The sequence below is a fragment of the Lactuca virosa genome, chromosome 9 (assembly GCF_052849685.1).
Source record: "Lactuca virosa cultivar CGN04683 chromosome 9, Lactuca_virosa_CGN04683_v6, whole genome shotgun sequence".
NCBI lineage: Eukaryota > Viridiplantae > Streptophyta > Magnoliopsida > Asterales > Asteraceae > Lactuca > Lactuca virosa.
In genome coordinates, this window is record NC_136434.1 from 26,297,504 (window position 1) to 26,321,480 (window position 23,977).

Genomic DNA, 23,977 nt, shown 5'->3' on the forward strand with positions numbered 1-23,977 from the left:
CAAATGGGGTATGGAGATAAATGGTGTATGTTGATTAGAGGGTGCCTTCAGACAGCCAGACTATCGGTACTCATCAACGGAACTCCAACGGAAGAATTCGAAATGGAAAAGGGAATGAGACAAGGTGACCCGCTCTCACCATTCCTATTTATAATAGCAATGGAGGGGCTCAACATTGCGATGAAGGCGGCTTGTCAGAAGGGTATTTTCCATGGAATAAAAATACCACATTCGGAAACATTGATCTCACACCTGTTCTACGCTGACAACGTTATATTTGTGGGCGGGTGGAGTCAAGACAACATTAACAACTTATCAAGGGTGTTGAGATGATTTCAGGTGGCTTCAGGTTTGAAGGTTAATTTCAATAAATCCAGGGTATTCGGTATTGGAGTTGATATGTCTGATGTTACTCGTTGGGATGCGACATTAGGTTGTCAACCAGCTTCGTTGCCTTTCACATACCTTGGGGTTCCTGTGGGCGCGAACATGAAATTAAAGAAGCACTGGAAGCCCATAATTGATCGATTCTATACGAAATTATCACCTTGGAAATCAAAAGCACTTTCCTTTGGAGGAAGATTAACCCTAGCCAAAGCGGTTCTTGGCAGCCTACCATTTTACTTTTTCTCTTTATTTGTGGCACCCGTGGGAGTTATAGAGGTTCTTGAAAAAATTCGAAGACAATTCTTATGGGGTGGGAGCGATAACAAGCATAAAATTTCTTGGGTATCGTGGGAAAAGGTCGTTGCACCATAGGATAAAGGGGGACTAGGTTTAGGCTCTCTCAGGGCCTTTAACCTATCGTTGATAGTCAAATGGTGGTGGGTATTAAAAACGAACAAATCAGTAATTATGGGTATTCATAATCTACACAACAAACCTGCGAATTGTTTAACAAAGAAAACTATTCCATGTGTTTGGAACAATATGGCGGAGGTAATGAACGATCTAAAAAATATTGGAATCAACTTTCAAGACATTTTAAAGAAATAGGTGAAGAATGGTAATGACACTCTCTTTTGGATGGATGGGTGGTGTGATGGTGAACCCCTTAAAAATAGATTCCCAGAATTGTATATGTTGGAAAGACGAAAGACTTGTAGGGTTAACCAAAGGTTACAAGTGGCGGGTCAAACATAGGATTGGAGAACACCCCCTGTATCTGATGAACAGGTTCACAGTCTTCACAGGTTACTGGCTGTCATTGGCGATTTCCAGCCATCCACAGAAACTGATACATGGAAATGTCCCATTTCGAATGATGGTATCTATCATGTAGATACTCTCAGAATAAAAATTGATAATATAGAACCGGCAAATAATGAAGTAATCATCCCATGGATTCATGATGTTCCAATAAAGGTTAACACCTTTATTTGGAAAGCTAATCTGGGGCATATCCCATCCAATATGGCATTAATGAGAAGAGGAGTGTCAGTCGCAAACGCAACATGTTCACAGTGCCTACTCGGGGATGAAGAGATTGAACACATTCTGGTCTGTTGCCCTGTGGCGTTTACTGTATGGGAATGGGTATTTAAATGGTGTGACATTCCGGCTCGACAATTTCAAACCATTGGGGATCTTATCAGTTTCTTAAAAATATAGGGGAGATGCCCGAGAAGGAGAAACAATCTAATTAGTGTATGTTATGGTGTAACGTGGCTATTATGGAAATCAAGGTGTGACTGGGTGTTTAGGAACATACAAACTCCTCACTCTAAGATAATGGATAGTGCAAAGTCCCAAGTGTTTACTTGGCTTAAACATAGAAGAGCTAATTTTCATTATAAGTGGGTTGAATGGTGTATTTGCCCACTGAAATGTTTGTAATATTTTCAGTACAAGTGTAATCATCTTTACTGGCCCTGCCTAGTAACTTGCTAGACGGTGGATGTTAATAATATTAGCCGATTCTAAAAAAACTATTTATGTGAATACAAAATATTTTTGATAAGTAGTAGAAGTTAACCCACACATTGTGTCGGGAACTTCTTTGCAATTCGTGTGTGTGTGTGTCTATATATATATATATATATATATATATATATATATATATATATATATATATATATATATATATATATATATATATATATATATATATGGACACACACACACACACACGATGACAATTATATCATATCAAGTGGTTCCCAAAAGTATCAAAATAAAGTTTCGATCCAAACAATTATGTATGGAAGAGATAGAAGAAAATAAGGTTTAAAAATATATACCGTAAAAATTTATAACGTTTAAATAAACAGTAATATTAATAAAAACAAAAGTTATAAACATAACTTTAAAATATATTAAGGACAAAAATCACAACTAATATAATACCAATAATTTAACATCAAAATTATAAATAATAAAAACTGTTATATCAAATTTGCTAATGATAATAAATGTAAATGTAAGAATATGTTATGCCTAAAGGCAAAAAAAAATTATTTTCATAGACTTTCTTTTACATCTTATATTATATGTATAAAAGTTGTAATATGGCCTGGTTTTATTATTATATATATATTAAAGTTGTGGAAGAAATGAATAGTAAAGTTGGAATACTTTGTCTAGGTTTGGTCCTTTGATTTACATATCCGGTCCCTGTACTTCTTTAATTCATTTATTCATGTCCTTTTGTTTGTGTTCCATTCAACTTCCCATTTTTTTGGCAGAATTGGTCCCTGTATTATTGTTGGAAGTTAGGAATACTAAATTTGGATTTTTTTGGCAGTTTTGGTCATTATTCTTTACCCATTTTGACACTTTTGGTCCTTGCAATCAATATTTTTACATTTTTTTGGAACCTTTTAATATTTAAAGTTTGGTCACAAAACTTTAACGGTTTGACAACTTTGATCCCTTTTCTAAAAAGTTGATAATTTCTACCCCTTTAATTCTTTAGCCATTTTCACACTTCTGGTCCTTCCAGTCAAAACTTTTACATTTTTTGTCCGGGGCAAAGCCCGGACTTTTCATCCTTGCACTTTCTATGTCTGTCATATTTATCAATTCGGAAACAACATTGAAAGCTTCTGGCCCCCACGTAGCGGGGTAACCTTTCTAGTTATTATTATGATTAAACACTAACTGTGTAAGATTTAATGTGGTGCCCATATCCTCACAAAAGAGCTGAATCCTTAAATTATGGAAGTGCTTTTCCTTTTCTTCTTTAATCATTCACTAGTCTCAAACCCTAAATCATGGAAGTTGCGTTGTATTTTATTTTATATTTATTTCACATATTTAACCATATAAAATAATGGCGTAATGATTAACCAAAAATTTAAATATCCCAAAAGCAATCATACTATTTTGTTGATGTTGTAAAACATTCTTATCATTTTCTAATTACTATTATCATCTCTCGATCTCTCCCACAAACACACACATAGTCGAACTATCGATATTATTTTCCTCACAATGCTCATATGTTATGACTGCTTAATAAATTTGTTATCTAATAATAATGTAAAATTGTAAAGTAGATTATAATATATTTACATTTTTTATATAGGCCATAGTTGTGTTTCCCCTCAGTTTGGCCATCGTGAATTGTTTTCGTGACCAAACAGGTTATATCGGACCAGAAAATATCTTAGACCTATAAAATGTTCAAATTACGTCCTAATTTATATATATTTTAATTGTGAGGTACCCTTGTGAACAGTACCTCCATCTGATTGGCTGAAATTTTGTTTTTTTACTGCCATTGGTTGATTTTTTTTTAACTACTCTTATTAATGCCTTCCACCGCTTGCTACACAACGTGTCTTAATCTTCTTCCCTCTGCCACTAACATGACGTTTCGCTGATGTCACCGACTTTGTAACCCAGTCATATTAGGATTGGTGTCGCCGTATCTGAATAGCTAGTGAACATCATAAACGATGAAGGAAGCTCATCGCTTCAACCTCCCTTCACCCACTCTGTAAGTCATAAGTATCAGACATCTTACCTCTATCGACACCTCCTTCCACTTTCTCCACTCCTGTTGTTTGTCGCCTACCACCGCCTTTATCCTCTCAATTAGGTCAACTTTTGTATTGATTTTATTCAGATTCGGGAATATACCTTCAGGAAACAGGGAAGGGTATGGGTGTAATAATTGACCGGCTGGTGGGTTAGTTTACCAAGGGTTAGTGTACCCTCCTTCTTCCACAAAGGATCCTCTCTATTGTCATTTCTTCTTTTCCTCCCATCAAAACCTCCACATTCGCTCATCATCGTCTTCTTATTTCATCGTTGTCTACTCCTTTCGATTTCCAATCGAAGCTTGTGGTAGAAGAAGACGGTGAGCCAGCAGTAGCACGCCCAATCGTCTCTACAGGTAAACTCCAACTCTCTCTCTCTCTCTCTCTCTCTCTCTCTCTCTCTATTCATGTTTTTTTCAGTGAGAACCGATTAATTTGAGGTTAAATAGGGTTTTCCCTTGCTCCTCAGTCCTTGACTCTTCCGAGTTTTGAGCGATTGGAAAAGAAATTCGTCAAATCGAGTATATCAGAAAACCCTAACTTTATGTGTTTTATTTTTCAGTACACACACACACACTCTCTCTCTCTCTCTCTCTGTGTGACATCCCCAATTTCACGGCCAGAAAAGACCGATTTGTTTATGCTTTGTTTTTAAAATCAGAGTAATTTTTTACAGAAAACAGTTGCGGAATTTGTTCCCAAAACAAAACATGATAAGAATTTATCAAAGCATTTCTTTAAAGAAATGTATTTTCATTATATAACAAAATCTCGGGATGTCATGTTCAATACAGACCAAAAGCATAAACAGAACAACATAGACCTTACACAGTTAATTATAACTACGGGCCTATAATCCTTATCTCTCGTTACGTCAGCCAACTTATGCTCTTGTGCCATAACATGTAATACAAAGAAAACTGAGTGGGTCAGGCTTGGGAGCCTGGTGAGCATATAGGGTTTTCAACCCACAATATTATATCTTATATATATATATATATATATATATATATATATATATATATATTCAATCATCAAACGATCATTCCAATTACCCATCCTCATTATCTTCCTTACTCTTAAGGGTCTATCCTAAGAGTCATCTATTCGTTCACTCCGTATTAGGCACTAAGACAATAGCTTCCAGGATTCTTTATTAGGCACTAAGACAATAGCTGCCAGGATTCTTTATTTGGCACTAAGACAATAGCTGCCACGGTTCTTTCGTAAAGCACTAATTCCATAGCTGTTATGGCTCATTCATCGGGTACTAAATCCATAGCTACCAGTGTAGGTACTAAGTCCATAGCTACCAACGTTTATCTAACAGGTACTAAGTCCATAGCTATCATCGTCTATCTAACAGTACTAAATCCATAGCTATCATCGTCTATCTATCAGTACTAAATCCATAGCTACCAGCGTTCGTCTATACGGTACTAAATCCATAGCTACCAAGGTTCATCTATACAGTACTAAATCCATAGCTACCGAGGTTTATCTTTACAGTACTAAATCCATAGCTACCAGTGTAGGTACTAAGTCCATAGCTACCAACGTTTGTCTATACGGTACTAAATCCATAGCTACCAAGGTTCGTCTCATCCTCAAACTCATCCGTCATCACACACCAACTAATTCGTCTACCCATGTTCTACCCAACATATTTGTAGATATAACATACATATATAGTTTAACTCATTTAAAACCTATATAAAACATCCATTCCACGCTTATTTAAAAAAAACAACAATATATAAACACATAACACGTATTTCGTAGCAAATACTTAATACTTATATGTTAGAAGAAAGTAACTATACACTCACTCATAACATAGATATAATACATTCAACCAATACTTGTACTAAGATCGTGTTTATGAAAGGGACTATACACTCACTTGATCAGAAGATGATCGGACAACACTACGGCTCTAAGAGTAGTAGCTCTTCGGTGAAACTAGAATATCCTCAAATACATCGCTTCTCGCAGGCAGAGCTTCGGCTCGGAAACTCCTTTCTCCTCAGGATCTTCGAGGCTTCGGGACTCGCTTCGGGTCTCGGGATGATATCGGGGCTTCAGGGATTAAAATAGGGCTTAGAGAGAGTATCGGGAGTGAGAGAGAAGAGACGGAGCAACCAAAATCGGCTGACCATTGATTTCTATTTATAGGGCCATTTTTCTGGATTCACGTCGTGAATCTCAAATATTCACGTCGTGAGTTCAATAGTTATCAGGTGCGTCATCGCCACTTGCGTCTGTCAGGCTCCAGAAGTCATAAATATTGAGTTCACGTCGTGAACACTGTATTCACGTCGTGAACTCTGACAGTTTTGGGGTTTCGCGCCCCGAACTTCAGAAATTCATAACTTTCGCATACGAACTCCGTTTTCGACGTTCTTATGTCCACGCGTAGGTGAGATTATGCTCTACAACTCTCGTTTAGACTTCATCGGCTAATTTTGACTTTATTTTTATTATATTTTTATTATATTATTTTTAGTAGGCCGGGACAGGAAAACTTCGTTAGAAATCCATAACTTCTTCGTCTGACGTCCGTTTTCGTCTGTCTTTTTACCGTTGGACTACTATCGATGAGATCTTCGATTCTCGTTTAGATCGTTTCGGCTAGAAATCACTCGATCTCATATTCGAACTTCGGCCTGCATATTGCTAATGCTGAAACTTCGAAAAATCATAACTTCCTCATACGAAGTCAGATTTAGACGTTCTTTTTATGCACGCTCTCGGTTTAACGTATTCTACGACTTTCATTTAGATCGCTAAGGCCAAATATCGCTCTAACGTAAATTCACTATTTACGTCGCGCTGTGTCGTGCCGGTTCTGTCGCGAAATTTTGACAGGTCATAACTTCTTCGTTATAACTCGGATTTCGGCGTTCTTTATATGTACGGAATCCTTGTAACATATACTATACCTTAGTTAAGATTAATCCTTCTAAATAATCTTCCATAAAAAAGAAATTTTTGATGCTTATCGTCTCTAAATTGACTAGCCCGGATCTACGGGCGTTACAATTATCTCCCCCTTAGGATGATTACGTCCCGAAATCATCAATGAAAATAGGACTTGTATAATGATTCCATACACTATCTCTTCATCCTAGGTAATAACTGTAACTTCTATGTTTCCTCGAAAGAGTATTTAACTCTATGGCTTTCTTGACCGCAGACGATGCCCAATCTTGCATCTGCGTATCGTACTATGTTGTACTTTCAATCGTAACCTTCGAGTTACCAAATAAGTCCTTATTGTAGACTCCTTCTTCTTCTTAGGATAAATACTTTCCTTTATCTATTGTAACAGACCGACGGGTCGTGCTCTATTGACCTCTCATCGCACGATGCGACGCTTAGGCTCTGTCTTTTTAAAGTTAAATTCCAGAATGGAATATACCTTCCTTCATATTCTAATGTGATATAATCACATTTCAGCATGTAGCATTTCTACCTGCAAACTTCTTTCAACAACGAGCGCAATACTATCGATCGCATTAATTTCAACGTTCTGACTTAAGTCAGATGTTACATCTAACTTGGTCCTCTAGACCACGTAACATACTCATCTGTGACATCCCCAATTTTCTCGGCCAGAAAAGACCGATTTGTTTATGCTTTGTTTTATAAATCAGAGAAATCTTTTAAATAAAACGGTTGCGGAATTTGTTCCCAAATAAGATATGATAAAAATTTATCAAAACATTTCTCAAAGAGAATGTACTTTTCATTAAATAATAAAATCTCGGGATGTCATGTTCCGATATAGACCAAAAGCATAAACAGTACCATATAAGCCTTACAACATTTATTTATATCTAATGGCCTATAATCCAAAATCTCTCGTCAAGTCCACCAACTTATACTCTTGTGCCATTACCTGTAATGCAAATAAAACTGAGTGGGTCAGGCTTGGGAGCCTGGTGAGCATATAGGGTTTTCAACCCACAATAATATAATTTTTATATTTAATCATCAAACAAACAATCCAATTACCCATCCCCATTATCTTCTTTATTTCTTAAATTCTTACATTAAGAATCCACTATCATTCATTCGTTCGTTCCTAAGGATTGACCTAAGGAATTGGCACAAAGTCCATTGCTGCCCGAGGTTCATCTACGCAGTACTAAATCCATAGCTACCAAGGTTCATCCATACGGTACTAAATTCATAGCTACCAAGGTTCATGTATACGGTACTAAATCCATAGCTACCAAGGTTCATCTATACGGTACTAAATCCATAGCTACCAAGGTTCATCTATACGGTACTAAATCCATAGCTACCAAGGTTCATCTATACGGTACTAAATCCATAGCTACCAGGGTTTTTAGAGTACACCGGTGAACATCAAGTCCACAACACCTACAAGTTGCGAGCTTGCTAGTGGTCCACAGGACTGTCTAGAATAGTCCGTGGTTGTCATCCCTACTCTGCTGAATGACGGGGGCCATCGTTTGGGTATAGGTTTCACTCATTTTTCACCTATCACCCTCATCTCATGATCTATATCATCTTTCGTCTCATCCTCAAACTAATCTTTCCTCACACACCAACTATTTCATCTACCCATGTTCTACCCAACATATTTGTAGATATAAATTACGTATATAGTTTAAATCATATACAAACCTGTATAAAACATTCATCCAACATCCATCTCAATATATATATATATATATATATATATATATATATAAACACATAACACGTATTTCATAGCAAATACTTCATATCTATGTGTTAGAAGAAAGTAACTATACACTCACTTGATAACAGGATGATCGGACAGCACCTCGTCTCTTAAAATAATATTTTCCGATAAAACCGGGACGTTTTCTCCAAAACCGGGCTTTACGCGGGCAGAGTCTCGGCTCGGAAACTTTGCTTCTCAGGATATTTGGGGCTTCGGGACTTGCTTCGGGGCTCGGGAATGATACCGGGGCTTCGGGATATTTCTTGCACGAAAATCGAGGCAAAACGGGAGAGAGAAAAGAGAAAATGAGCAAAGAAATAAGGCAGCCTCGCATTCTATTTATAGGGTGCTGATACTGGGATTACGTTGGGCGTAATTTCGGAGTACGTTGGGCGTACTCGGTACGTTGGGCGTACTAAGTGCTACGCTGGGCGTACGCTTCGGATAAGCTTTGGTATGCGTGCCACGATCTTCAAAAATTCATAACTTTAGCATACGAGCTCCGTTTTCGACGTTCTTTATATCCACGCGTAGGTGAGACTATGCTCTACAACTTTCATTTAGACTCCGTTGGCTAATTTTGACTTTATTTTTTTATTATATTATTTTTAGTAGGCCAAACTTCGTTATAAAATCATAACTTCTTCATCTGACGTCCGTTTCCGTCTGTCTTTTTACCGCTGGACTACTAACGATGAGATCTTCGATTCTCATTTAGATTGTTTCGGCTAAATATCACTCGATCTCAATTTCGAGATTTGGGTTGCATACCGCTAAGTCGAAACTTAGAAAAATCATAACATCCTCATACGAAGTCAGATTTAGACGTTCTTTTTATGCATGCTCTCGGTTTAACGTATTCTACGAATTTCGTTTAGATCGCTAAGGCCAAATATCGCTCTAACGTAAATTCACTATTTACGTCGCACTGTGTCGTGTCGGTTCTGTCGCGAAACTTCGACAGGTCATAACTTCTCCGTTATAACTCGGATTTCGGCATTCTTTATATTTTCAGAAACCTTGTGACATGTACCTCAACTTGGTTAAGATTATTCATTCTAAATAAACTTCCATCAAAAAGTCATTTTTTGATGCTTATCGTCTCTAAATTGACTAGCCCGGATCTACGGGCGTTACATCATCGCAGTCGAACTCAAATTTATATGACCACTAGGGTCGGAATAACAACCATCTCACTAATCATTACCGAAACAAGGGTAATGACATACTCGAATAAAACGAAATCAATCACCAGCTTCTTGGTAACCTTGTGACTTTCCCTGATCCAAGTGCGAGTCCTGTGCTTCCGGTAGTATATGCATCTACTACCTTTCACACCTACTCATACTCGTCCCAAGTATTGTCTCGCAGTCCCCAAGTCCTAAAATCACAAAACAATTTAACACATACGAATGTGTCCAAATAATCATAAACAATTTCCCTAGACTCTACTAGGACTTCTTCATTGCATATCTTCAATCATCAATTCTACTTCAACTCGATTGGTGATGGAAATACCGGGTGATGAGACAACCTCAAGAATTACACCAATCTCTCCATCATCCTGCCAATCGAAGATGTACTTCAGACGTAACGTACTCCTCTAAACGTACTGTTATTTCATAAGACATACTCTAAAGGCAAGATACCACTCTTACGATATCTTCTGATATGTGTCATCCACTATCATAAGCCTTTTTCATTTCCTCCATTTACTCAATTTCTATACGAGTCTTCACCATGACCCTTTGTACACCCAAGCAGACATTCAGTGTACCAAGCGAGAATTTTTTTAAGATAAGAAAGCTTTAATTACGATAAACGTATAAATCTCCTTATCACCCCGAAACGTTTACATGTTAGTTCTAATATCGTAGTCATACGCTTAGAATCCTACACACATAAGGTTTTTAGATCCGGTCGGCAACAGACCATAGATCCGAACAACTAATAGCATTAATTTAGCTATCACACAAAACAATTAGCACATAAAAGCATTTTAGGCATCATTCCTAAAATAAACTAGTGCTTGTGTCCATTTAGGTGTACTACCTAACATATTTTAGACACACTCCTCACGATCAATACTTAGCATTCTAAGTTTAAGTCTAGAAATTTCCTACAAATTCCTACTTCGCTTAAACTAATGCTCTGATACCAACTGTGACATCCCCAATTTCACGGCCAGAAAAGACCAATTTGTTTATGCTTTGTTTTTAAAATCAGAGTAATCTTTTACAGAAAACAGTTGCGAAATTTGTTCCCAAAACAAAACATGATAAGAATTTATCAAAGCATTTCTTTAAAGAAATGTAATTTCATTATATAACAAAATCTCGGGATGTCATGTTCAATACAGACCAAAAGCATAAACAGAACAACATAGACCTTACACAGTTAATTATAACTACGGGCCTATAATCCTTATCTCTCGTTACGTCAGCCAACTTATGGTCTTGTGCCATAACCTGTGATACAAAGAAAACTGAGTGGGTCAGGCTTGGGAGCCTGGTGAGCATATAGGGTTTTCAACCCACAATATTATATCTTTTATATATATATATATATATATATATATATATATATATATATGTGTATATATATATATATATATATATATATATATATATATATATATATATATTCAATCATCAAACGATCATTCAAATTACTCATCCCCATTATCTTCCTTACTCTTAAGGGTCTACCCTAAGAGCCATCTATTCGTTCACTCCGTATTAGGCACTAAGACAATAGCTTCCAGGATTCTTTATTAGGCACTAAGACAATAGCTGCCAGGATTCTTTATTTGGCACTAAGACAATAGCTGCCAAGGTTCTTTCGTAAAGCACTAATTCCATAGCTGCTATGGCTCATTCATCGGGTACTAAATCCATAGCTACCAGTGTAGGTACTAAGTCCATAGCTACCAACGTTTATCTAACAGGTACTAAGTCCATAGCTATCATCGTCTATCTAACAGTACTAAATCCATAGCTATCATCGTCTATCTATCAGTACTAAATCCATAGCTACCAGCGTTCGTCTATACGGTACTAAATCCATAGCTACCAAGGTTCATCTATACAGTACTAAATCCATAGCTACCGAGGTTTATCTTTACAGTACTAAATTCATAGCTACCAGTGTAGGTACTAAGTCCATAGCTACCAACGTTTGTCTATACGGTACTAAATCCATAGCTACCAAGGTTCGTCTTTCGTCTCATCCTCAAACTCATCAGTCATCACACACCAACTAATTCGTCTACCCATGTTCTACCCAACATATTTGTAGATATAACATACATATACAGTTTAACTCATTTAAAACCTATATAAAACATCCATTCCACGCTTATTTAAAAAAAACAACAATATATAAACACATAACATGTATTTCGTAGCAAATACTTAATACTTATATGTTAGAAGAAAGTAACTATACACTCACTCATAACATAGATATAATACATTCAACCAATACTTGTACTAAGATCGTGTTTATGAAAGGGACTATACACTCACTTGATCAGAAGATGATCGGACAACACTACGGCTCTAAGAGTAGTAGCTCTTCGGTGAAACTAGAATATCTTCAAATACCTGGCTTCTCGCAGGCAGAGCTTCGGCTCGGAAACTCCTTTCTCCTCGGGATCTTCGAGGCTTCGGGACTCGCTTCGGGTCTCGGGATGATATCGGGGCTTCAGGGATTAAAATAGGGCTTAGAGAGAGTATCGGGAGTGAGAGAGAAGAGACGGAGCAACCAAAATCGGCTGACCATTGATTTCTATTTATAGGGCCATTTTTCTGGATTCACGTCGTGAATCTCAAATATTCACGTCGTGAGTTCAATAGTTATCAGGTGCGTCATCGCCACTTGCGTCTGTCAGGCTCCAGAAGTCATAAATACTGAGTTCACGTCGTGAACACTGTATTCACGTCGTGAACTCTGACAGTTTTGGGGTTTCGCGCCCCGAACTTCAGAAATTCATAACTTTCGCATACGAACTCCGTTTTCGACGTTCTTATGTCCACGCGTAGGTGAGATTATGCTCTACAACTCTCGTTTAGACTTCATCGGCTAATTTTGACTTTATTTTTATTATATTTTTATTATATTATTTTTAGTAGGCCGGGACAGGAAAACTTCGTTAGAAATCCATAACTTCTTCGTCTGACGTCCGTTTTCGTCTGTCTTTTTACCGTTGGACTACTATCGATGAGATCTTCGATTCTCGTTTAGATCGTTTCGGCTAGAAATCACTCGATCTCATATTCGAACTTCGGCCTGCATATTGCTAATGCTGAAACTTCGAAAAATCATAACTTCCTCATACGAAGTCAGATTTATACGTTCTTTTTATGCACGCTCTCGGTTTAACGTATTCTACGACTTTCATTTAGATCGCTAAGGCCAAATATCGCTCTAAAGTAAATTCACTATTTATGGCGCGATGTGTCGTGCCGGTTCTGTCGCAAAACTTTGACAGGTCATAACTTCTTCGTTATAACTCGGATTTCGGCGTTCTTTATATGTACGGAATCCTTGTAACATATACTATACCTTAGTTAAGATTAATCCTTCTAAATAATCTTTCATAAAAAAGTCATTTTTGATGTTTATCGTCTCTAAATTGACTAGCCCGGATCTACGGGCGTTACACACACACACACACTCTCTCTCTCTCTCTCTGTTTTACATATCAATTCTATTTTTAATACTATTTGTTAACTTGCATGTGTAGTCGTGACTCTACTTGATTATGGTGCCGGTAATGTTCAAAGTATTAGAAATGCAATCCGATATCTGGGTCTCGATATCAAAGATGTAAGTTCTTCTGATCTTCTTTCTGCAATGGTGAATATGAACAATTAACAACGCCATAATATATCTTGTCCAGGTTGAAACACCGGAAGACATTGTGAATGCAAAGCGCCTTATTGTTCCTGGGGTTGGAGCATTTTCTGCAATGATGGACGTCTTAAACAACAACGGGTAAGTTTTACACATCATGTTTATAATGTTTTTTCATCCATTAAAAAACAAAATTGAGATTTATTTGAGAGATTCAGCAGCTAGAGGTGAGTTTCTTCACTGTGTTTAGCGGGTCGAAGGCACCAATGTCGGCCCATGGTGAGTTTCCCATGGAGATTCTCCGGACCAGCAGACCGAGATTTATTTGAGAGATTCAGTAGCTAGATGTGAGTTTCCTCACTGTGTTTAGCGGTTCGAAGGCACCAATGTCGGCCCATGGTTTATTATGATTAGGATGCTAGTTGTCTGCGTGACTCTTGCATGTAAGATATTGATATGTATATATCGGGTGGGGCCCAATGACTATCATGTATGTTATTTATCTTTGTGATTATTGCATGTGTTTATATGATTATATGTTTATATGTTTATATGTATATCGGGCGGGGCCCGATGCCAGGCAGGGTCTGATGACTGCCAGATTTGTTCTGAGCGGGGCTCGATGTCGGGCGGGGCCCATTATATGTTTGATATGTATGGTATGTGGTATTTGGGGAACTCACTAAGCTTTGTACTTACGGTTTTTAGTTTATGTTTCAGGTACTTTTGGTTCTAAGGGGAAGAGCTCGGAATGACTGCATTACCGTGTTTTCTATGACTCTGATGTACTTGGATATTAGTTGACACTCTCTGATTTTCACTATGGTTTTATGATATTGATTGGGTTGATGGTTTATTTAATATAAAAATCGAAATTTTTGGTCTAAATTTTTGGGACGTTACAGGTTCGACCAGGTCAAATGCAGATCCCTACTTTATAGTCACCGGCCTTTGATAATTTTTTTCTATTACCGGAATAGTCAGTTGAGTTGATGGCTTTTGATTTTTTTTCATTGATGTTTACATAAAAGCCATTATATTTTGGCCATTTTTCCGGTTTAACCACCATAAATTAGTTTATTCCACTAAATTCATCAAACTTTGATTTTTTTTTATTGCAACATTTTGACCTATATATGGTATCGCATAATATTTTTTCCGATATTACATGTTTTATGTTGGATGGCATTCCATTTGCATTGTTGTGTATACCGAATCATTTTCGTGATATCTATTGACAGGGTTAGACTCCCCTTCCGCTCTTGGTCGATCTAGTGTAAAGAAACATATGATCGACATGCCTTCTTCTGCTTTTGGATCCAATTTTTTAGTTTATAACTTCGGATTGGATCAAATATGGGTGTGTGAATTGCAGTTCTATGTAGGATCGCATAAATAAAGGAACAAACTTAATATGTAAAATTTTTAATAGTTATGTAGTAGTTCTAAAAAAACCGGGGCCGGGGGGGGGGGGGGGGGGGGGGGGTAGCAAAAAAAGTCATCAACTTAATCGGATATACTGGAAAGAGGATTAAGACATGGTGATCCATTGTCCACGTTTTTGTTCATCCTTGACTCCTTGCTATGGAAGGTCTCCACATTGTTGTTGAGGATATGATCGCAGTTGGTCTTTATCGTGGTCTAAAGGTTGGTAATACTAATCACATGGTCTCTCGCCTTTTTTAGACATATGATAGTATTGTTGTTAGGTGAGTGGCAGATTCATAATATAGGCAATATGGTCATGATTTTAGGGTGTTTTTACCTGGCTTCGGGATTAAAATTGAACTTGCAAAAATCTAATATGTATGGAGTTGGTTGGATCATAGAGTGGTTGAGTAGTGTGCATTACTCACTGGGTGCAATGTTGATAAGTTGGGATCCATGTAGGTCTGAGAGTGGATACAGTTTCTGGGTGGAAGCCGATTACACAGAGATTTCAAGATAGGTTGTCTAGATGGAAAGCGAAATTGTTATCAATTGGAGTCGTTGTATGTTGAGTTCAGTTTTTGGAAATCTGGGAATTGTGTATCAATAATCTATACACATTTTATTCATTAGCTAAAATTATGTTTTATCAGACTATAAACTTCAAATATTTGGGATTCTATATAAATTATAAAATTTTGGAGGAACTATGTCTCCTAATTCCTACCTATACACATGCCAAAGGACCCATTTTAATTTTGTAGCCCTAAAAGTCAAACTAGCCTACCCTACAGTTTTATTGTTCAACATTAGTGTGTACGTATAGGTGTACCCGAACGTGGACCATGCATAAAATAAAATGCTTAAAACGACAGCATATCATACAAAAGTGAAACATGAAACCTGATATAAAACATTTGGATGGATACAAACCAAAAAGCCAATGAGGACAAAAGAAAAATGTGGCCACAAAACAAGAAAAAGTAAGTAGTGAAAGGAACCCCACCCAAATGGGTGAATGCTATTGAGGAAGCCAAGAAAGCAAGACCTAATTTTCTTTTTGTCTCCACTAATCTACAAAGAGTATTCAATTACTAATTATGTTTTTCTTTTTCTTTCTTTCTTGATAATTTTATTTTAAACGTATAATGAACTAACTACTCTTATGTGAATGTTGTCGTTTGCTCATCAAAACTAAAAAGTACGAAAGACCATCGATAAATCCCCAGCTGGAACATACATACAACAAAATCAAGATTGATAACATTAAATTGGGTCTGGATTTTTTTTCTTTCTAATGAAACGATATGGTTTATATCAGACCCGGCTCTAACACTTCAGAAGGCTTGTGTAAAAATCAAAGTGAGGCATCATAAAAATTTATTGTAAAATATTATTAAGTAAATTTGTTACTGTTAAATGCAAAATTGAAAGTTGAAACAAACATCTTGTAAATTCATTACCACAACATTATGTATTCACTCATTAGTAATAAATTGGAACTATTACAAACAATTTTATATATATATATATATATATATATATATATATATATATATATATATATATATATATAAGACAATGCATTACTATTTTCGAAACATCGACCATTGTCTAATAATTTTAGAAGCAAATTCATCTACTACACTTTTGATTATCAATATTCTCAATAAACTTGTTTTCAATCAAAATCAAAGTCAAAGAGTTTAATCTATCTTGAGACATGGTCGATTACAAATAAGATTTTAAAAGCTTTAGTTTTGAAATGTTTCTTTCCACTGATGTAATTGTAATAGGAATAGTCAATAAAAATATAAAATTTTATAAGTTTTATCATTTTTAAGAAATTTAGTAGTTTGTTAGCTGTATTATTTTCAATTGGAAAATGTTTTTGTAACAATTTCATTCATTGAATAAACCATCAACATTGATGTCTGAGATATGACCATTTTGCAACCTATTTTTAAGATTTTTTGCAACTTGCCTTGAACTCATTGATATTTGATGACTTCAACTTTTTTATTGTAAATAAAAAGCCAAAAATATATTTATATCGTTTGTATTGTTCAAACATTCACTCTAATAAACCAATAGATTGATCAAACTATATACAAAATATATTGATCATAAATAACTTTGGAGGAAAAAGTTCATTTACCCGTTTTGATGACCCAACGTCTTCAAAATGTATTTTTTTTTTAATTCTTCTTTTAATATTTTTCTTAACAAACAATGGATAAATTCCCAAATAAAAGCAATAACTTTCACACAATCCAAATCCTTCTCAAAAACAATATACTTAAGTTGAATTTTACAAGAATAGCAACACCATAATTATATATTCATCCCATAATTTGGAGGCCCATACAACCGCACCTCTCACACATCCCTAGGGCCACCAAACATATAAGGAATTAAGTTTGAGTTGTTCCTCTGAAACTAAACGAAATTACAAGCCTTTTTAGATGAATGAGAATCACCTTTCATATCATCTTATATAGATCACCTCATCCAAATCTAATTTTACTAAAGACTTTGATAAAAAAAAAATTATCTAAAATAAACATTGTTATCTTTTGTCCAACTTTTCAATTTGGTAAGCTTTTCAGTTATTTTTACTAAGCATGATAAAGTTGGACATAGCCTTTGATGATTTACTATGAATGCATAATCTAAAAGCATCCACAAGATCACAACAATGAAGATTTTTCCTTTTGGTTTTCAGTTTCATTTTTTTTTTTTTTTTCATCTAAACAATCCAAAAAAAACTCATGGTATTAGCAACCGCATATACTTAACTTATTTTATTTATTTTTATTTTTATTTATTTTTATTTTTATTTGTTTTTATTTCTTTATAAAACTATTAAATGTTCTATATCTAAATGTTATGAAATTTCAAGCTTTTAATATATTTTTATACATGTTTAATGAAAATAAAAATATACGCAACAAAATAAAAGTGAAAAATATATTTTAATAAAAAAATATAAATAAAAAAAGGTAAATAATATGGAGAGCTTTTTTTTTAAAATGATATTTCTAACTTGTACAAGTCAATGTGTATTAAATATAAAAAGGCTTATATTGAAAAAAAAAAAAAAAACAAATACATAAATCGATAAATAAATAAATAAGAACGTCGTAAAAAGAGTGATCTGTAACTCGTTCCAAAAAAGTACTACTTTTTTTTATCAGAAACATCAGTGTTTTGACATCTTTCACACTCGGCTACAGCTAATAACGACATAAGTATTTCATGCGTTTATTTATAATTTTATATACCATTTTCTAGTTCAATTCCATTCTCTATTCGTGGCTTTCGTTTCTCAAGTCAAAAAGAAACCAGAATTTGTTAATCTCCACGCACTAGAAAAAAAAAATCTAAAAAAAAAACATAAAACCAATAAGACCAAATTAATCTCAACATATCATTAATATGCAACATAATAATACCATCTCTAGGACAGTAAATGAACGGAACAAACATGAACAAGCACCTCTTTATAAAATAAAATAAAATAAGTAAAAACAAATACAAAACAACCTTTTGCAAGGTTTATGTTCTCCATTTGATTTACACACATCCTCGCATCTTTTCTAAAATGCAACAAAATTGATATCAATGTTCACTACCAGACTTCATGCAAGAGGATGTATAAAACCTAATGACGTTCATTAAATATTAAATGATTAGGATAACTAATTCATTTATATACCTTTTCTATAATCAATTTGAACCTTGGATTAACAGGTAATTCACCTTCTTAATGATATTCGGTTGCTCTTTGGATAGTTCTGCACAGTATAACAAACCAAATAATATGATATAAGCTTGATTTATTATTTTATTTATATTCATATGACAAAAGCATGAGTATGTACCTTAATTAGTTTGACTATAGTAAGGACCTCATTTAAATTTCAAAATGCAATATCTGAGGGAAAAACAAAAGGTACATATACCACATGTAATTTTCATTTTTCAAGCTGCTATCCTTATTGCACCAAATCTGTCCATCTTATGCTACAAAAATAACAAGATTGTAAGTTGATAATCGAATGAGGTAAAAAAAAAAAAAAAAAAAAAAAAAAAAAAAACGCAAATTTGAAGTGAAAAAAGTTGATCAAATTCACCTTACTGTTCTTGTGCCTGTGAATGCCATTGAGGTCCTCATCTCCATCATGCCTTCTTTTCTGAAACCATTAAAAAATGATAGTATTTTTACTAAAAGTCTTGATATTTCTGAAAAAGAATTAGAGGATAATAACAGCATCTATTTTAACCTTCTCATTGGGTTTCTTCAAGTTTTCAGCACCAAAATCATGACATTTACTTGGATGTTTGTGTTTTTTATGCTCTTTATTCTTGTCCTTGTGTTTTTTATGCTTCTTTTCTTTGTCCTTAGATTCACTTTTAGATATTCCAACTTGGGTAGGAATCCCCTTTTCCGACTATAAAACAAAAAAAGATATAACCCCAAAAAGGATATTATTGAAAATGAGAAGTTACATATACATTAATGATTAATCTAAAAAAGGAAAAACAATAAATAACACTATAATCATATTGCTTACAGGTGGCAGGTCAATGGGAAAAGTTTCCCTCAAGTAAAAGGCATCCCTGAGGGCGTTTAGGTCAAATGGTTGTATGCGTGTATTTGTGACTCTTGACTTTGAGAAGGATGTATTTTCCTTTTCAATGAGCTGATTCAATTCCATTCCTTCACCTTTCCGGATCACTGTGTCTCCAACAACATTACGAAGGTGATGTGCATCTGAAATGGATAAAGGAAGCGACTTCTTGCAGAAGAGCTCATAATGAGGGAATAATTTGTAGTAATTTATAAGATCCACACCACCCGTAAGTTCCTTCGGACCTAGATTGTGAAGAGAATAAAACAGATGGTTATTTTTGGAATAAAAGATTAGAAAAAACAAGTCTTTTCGAACTAGCTATAACATAGGCTAAAAGTGAAACCACTCAGAATCTTTTTGTAAAGAAAAAAGGAAGTGCAAGATGAAGAATAAGATCAGAAGAAATCTTAGCAAGATTCCGACTTTATGTATTAATGGAATGTAATAAATCTAAGAAACACCAATGAATGACAAAGCTTGTGTGATTTTTAGGTCATATAATAGTAGTACTTACTGTTTCTGTAATATAAGCAGGCAGTGACAGAAATAAGTTATGCAATCATGGGGCTTTAGGTATGAATATGTTAGATTGATAATTGAGCACAAATCTTATAAGATAAATCCCACAAAAAGAGTACATGTTTATTGCACAAAGTGCAAAAAATTTAATTTACCTCTTCCAAACCTCTTGCTTTCAGGATCCATCAGTCAGTATCTCATACAAGCATATACCATTATCACCTGAGATTTTATCGTAAGAATCATAAATTGTTCAAAGACACTTCTACATCTTCTCTTAAATATGCACACAATCATTGTTTTACGCATCAACGAATACCTAGGAAGTGCATGAACATTTGAGCATATTGGGGGCTTGGATTTTGGCATTTTAAGAAATATAGCAACTTGAGTTCAGTTTGTACGCATATATGTGTGTGTGTCTATATACATAGAACACATGATTTGTTAAACCAAAACCGAAAGAAAATAAGTAAACAAACAAAAGGAATAATGGGCATATAAAGTCCACTACTCGGTTAAGGCAATAAAAATAATCATAACAAAAAATAAGTCAAAACCCTTATCAAATCGATTCAGTTTCCTGAAACATCATTGTTTCGCTACCTACAATACATCAATAAAAAAAATTCCTTTTAATTTGGGTTATCAATCAGATGAGTATGGGTTGCAAAATTTAAAACTTAACTGATACTTGCTACAAGACTTATCAAACAAAAAATAACAACCAACATAAATACATGATGATAACTTGCTCTAAGCTATATACTGAATCCTAATTAAAACCCTATTATCTTGTGCATGTGAATCAACCTCCAAAGAATCAAATTCTTGAAAATCAAAACTATCATTCGATTCAACTGTCATTCAAACCAGATAACGATAAAAACAAGTACTTTTCGAATGCCAACCAGATCTTCATTCGTATTCTACCCTAAATACCACACTAAACAGCACTACACTTGCTATATATTAAGCTCTATTGTCTTAGCTTAGCACAAGATCCAGCCTCAACTCTTCTGAACACTTTTTATAATCGAAAAGTCAATTACTCAATCTATAGCCCCAATAACTACATATGTTCTTAAATTTTTTTTTGCATCGCCTTACAATGCGAAGAGCTTACTATACCTGTTACAATAGATACTATCGGAACTCAAAGTCGACTAATTTCTCAGTCAATTTAACAAAATCGAGTGGCTAATTACTATAATTGACGAAATCAAGCGGTGATTCTTCGGGTGTGTCGTCGGTTTCCTCTTCAACCCAAAAAAACCCTAACACCGTTAAGGGGGCTAGAAGAGTTGAAATTGGATTCTCGTATGAATTTATATAGTTGGACATAATTGCCCTCGATCCAACACTAGTTCCAAGGGTAGTTCCAGTCATTTTTATAAGTATAGGCTACGAATGAAAGTGGGTCCAAACCCGACACATATGGACTCAGACCCGAAAAACAGAGAACCGGTTAACGGGATTTTGTAGGACCGGAAACCAGACTTATAGGAACTGGTTACGGTTTGGTTCTGGATATGGTACTGGGTAAACCAGGTCTAGAACCGAAAAATCCAAAAATATCAAAGTGGGGGGTGGAACCCGGTAAAGTGGGTTTAGAATCAGGAAAACCGAAATTTTTTTGGTAACTACATGCTACTTAGTGGGTTGAACTTTGAAAATTTTCAGCTTTGATATCTCGACTTTAGGGGATTGTAAGTCATTGAATATAAACTTAAAATTGATAAAATTATAGTTTAAAATCATGTACAAACTCTAAACTACACTCTGGAAAAAAACTGTATGTCAATCCGACTTTAACGAATGAGATATGCATATTTTAACATTTTTCACAGAATATAAAATACAAAAACAAATCGATGAAAATTTGAAAATTTTCAGCTTTGATATCCCAACTTTGGGGGATTGTAATTCATTGAATATTAAACCAAAAATGACAACATTATAGTCTAAACTCACCTATAAACTCTAGACTACAAGTTAGGAAAAAATCTCATGTCAATCCAACTTCAAACAAATTAGATATGCATGTTTTTAAAATTTTCACATAATGCAAAAAAACTAAAAAACTAAAAAATTTCAGCTTTGATATCTCGATTTTGGGGGATTGTAAGTCAATAAATATAAAACTAAAAATGACAATTTTATAGTCTAAAATCATGTACGAACTCTAAACTACATGTTGAAAAAAACCACATGTCAATCCGGTTTGAAACGAATGAGATATGTATATTTTAAACTTTTCATAAAAATCGGTTTTGGCCCATAAAAGTGGTTTCGGTTCCTAACACCGGTTCCGGTTCTTAAACCTAGATTTTCGGAACCCAGATAAAATCATTCTTTAAACCTGAAACCGAAACCGGTTCTATATATATATATATCGGTTCTAACGGTTCCGGTTTCGGTCCGATTCCGGTTCCGTTCCGATTTTTCGGTTTTAAATCTCATCCCTAGTCTAGGCCGCCAAAGAGCTGTCGCAGGTCTCTACATTTTAAGGTCATCCTAATTTTTTGTAAAACGATTTTATCAAGAGAAATTAAAGGATATGTTTAGCACGTCTAAACTACTTTTTTTATCATCAGACAAATCCATTAAATCTAGCTCCTAAACTACTATTTTGTTCATAAGGTTGGTAGGAGTGATGTCACCCTTGTCACAGTCCACGTAGGCGTCACATTAGATTTATCACACTGCAGTAAAAAGTTATCATTTACATGGTATGGGTTATCGTGCTATTTTTTAATACTTTATTTATATAAAGAAATCAATATAAACAAATTATTTTAATAAAACTTAAATTTCATTAACTTGAAAGGAAATCAAATATTTGAAATTAAAAACATAACACATTTCAAATTAAACTAGCACACAACACCACTAGAAATTGAAACACACAACCCACTAGAAATTAGAAAACAAGAGCTTAAATTTGACACCATTTTCGCGACTGTCTCACAATTTGTCAAAACTCAACATGCCGGAAAGATTTGATTTTTTTTTTTTTTGAAAATATGGTATTTTTTTAAAATGAAAAATTGATTAAATGGTAAAAGAAAAAAAATTGGTAAATGCCTTTCTCTCTCATCGGCAGAAACTCACCAAGCTCCATCACCGAACCGAGATCAGCGAGGACCTGGCCCAGTGGTGCTGAGGAGTGACGACCCCGACTCCGTCGAGTCTAATGAGACTTCATTTACAAACACATTGGTACCGCTAGATCAAAGACACTTTGGTAAATTACATGATAAGCTAATTTTTTTTCGAGTTTTTTTTTTCTTAAATTGTTGTGTTTGACAAGTCAAAAAGTAGCTGAAAACTACATTCTAAGTTACTTTTTTAAAAACCTACTTTGAGTAGATTTTCAATATCTTTTTGAAAATTTCCCGAAAATACATTTAATTAATTATAAAAAAATATTTTTTTCTTAATGTCATTTTATGTCTTTCAGCTAGTTTTAACCAAACATCATTTTTTATCAACTAGTTTTTTAACTAGTCTACCAAGCATAGTTTTTCATTAGCTTAGACTAGTTTTTCATTAGTTTTTTTTTTTAATATTCTGAATATACATTTAATTAATTATAGGAATCTTATTATCCAAAATGTCTTTTTATATCATTTTTATATATTTCAACTAGTTTATCAACTAATTTTTATCAAATGTCATTTTTTATCAACTAGCTTATAAACCCGCAACTAGCTTTTCAGCTAGTATGTCAAGCATAATCAATATTTTTCGATTTTTTTCTCCTTATATTCTTATATATGTTGTGAAATTATGACAAATATCACAATTTAATAAGTTAATAGTATTTTAAG

The 23,977-nt window shown here is 34.6% G+C and overlaps 2 protein-coding genes across 5 annotated transcripts; one reads left to right on the forward strand and one right to left on the reverse strand.

Moving 5' to 3' along the window:
* Positions 1-3: 3 nt before the first annotated feature.
* LOC145139061 (uncharacterized) lies at positions 4-13,705 on the forward strand. Its single transcript, XM_079073016.1, has 6 exons — positions 4-270; positions 340-663; positions 1,177-1,536; positions 3,527-3,584; positions 13,451-13,563; positions 13,607-13,705. Exons 1-6 carry the CDS (start codon positions 4-6, stop codon positions 13,703-13,705), a joined length of 1,221 nt encoding a protein of 406 aa, XP_078929142.1.
* A 4,767-nt stretch (positions 13,706-18,472) lies between these two features.
* LOC145141401 (mediator of RNA polymerase II transcription subunit 19a-like) lies at positions 18,473-21,453 on the reverse strand. 4 transcript variants are annotated; one of them, XM_079074691.1, is made up of 8 exons: positions 21,276-21,453; positions 20,300-20,366; positions 19,566-19,867; positions 19,275-19,442; positions 19,125-19,184; positions 18,873-19,014; positions 18,751-18,785; positions 18,473-18,652 (listed from the first exon to the last, which is right to left on the reverse strand). In XM_079074691.1, the coding sequence occupies exons 2-6, from the start codon at positions 20,328-20,330 to the stop codon at positions 18,973-18,975; spliced, it is 603 nt and encodes a 200-aa protein (XP_078930817.1). In that variant the 5' UTR covers positions 20,331-20,366; positions 21,276-21,453; the 3' UTR covers positions 18,473-18,652; positions 18,751-18,785; positions 18,873-18,972. The 4 variants fall into 4 exon arrangements, with proteins under 4 accessions (XP_078930817.1, XP_078930816.1, XP_078930815.1 ...); XM_079074690.1 differs by having other exon boundaries at positions 18,473-18,587; positions 18,707-18,785; XM_079074689.1 differs by having other exon boundaries at positions 18,473-18,785.
* Positions 21,454-23,977: the final 2,524 nt, after the last annotated feature.

What these genes read in the sequence shown, in the direction of transcription:
- LOC145139061 (XM_079073016.1), top strand. Translation starts at nt 4, where the DNA reads ATGGGGTATGGAGATAAATGGTGTATGTTGATTAGAGGGTGCCTTCAG. An exon ending in CGTTTACTGTATGGGAATGG is followed by an intron (nt 1,537 to 3,526) that starts GTATTTAAATGG and finishes TTTTTTATATAG; the next exon opens with GCCATAGTTGTGTTTCCCCT. An exon ending in CTGATCTTCTTTCTGCAATG is followed by an intron (nt 13,564 to 13,606) that starts GTGAATATGAAC and finishes TATCTTGTCCAG; the next exon opens with GTTGAAACACCGGAAGACAT.
- LOC145141401 (XM_079074691.1), bottom strand. Translation starts at nt 20,330, where the DNA reads ATGGATCCTGAAAGCAAGAGGTTTGGAAGAG. An exon ending in TTCCCATTGACCTGCCACCT is followed by an intron (nt 19,443 to 19,565) that starts GTAAGCAATATG and finishes TTTGTTTTATAG; the next exon opens with TCGGAAAAGGGGATTCCTAC. An exon ending in ACAGGCACAAGAACAGTAAG is followed by an intron (nt 19,015 to 19,124) that starts GTGAATTTGATC and finishes TTATTTTTGTAG; the next exon opens with CATAAGATGGACAGATTTGG.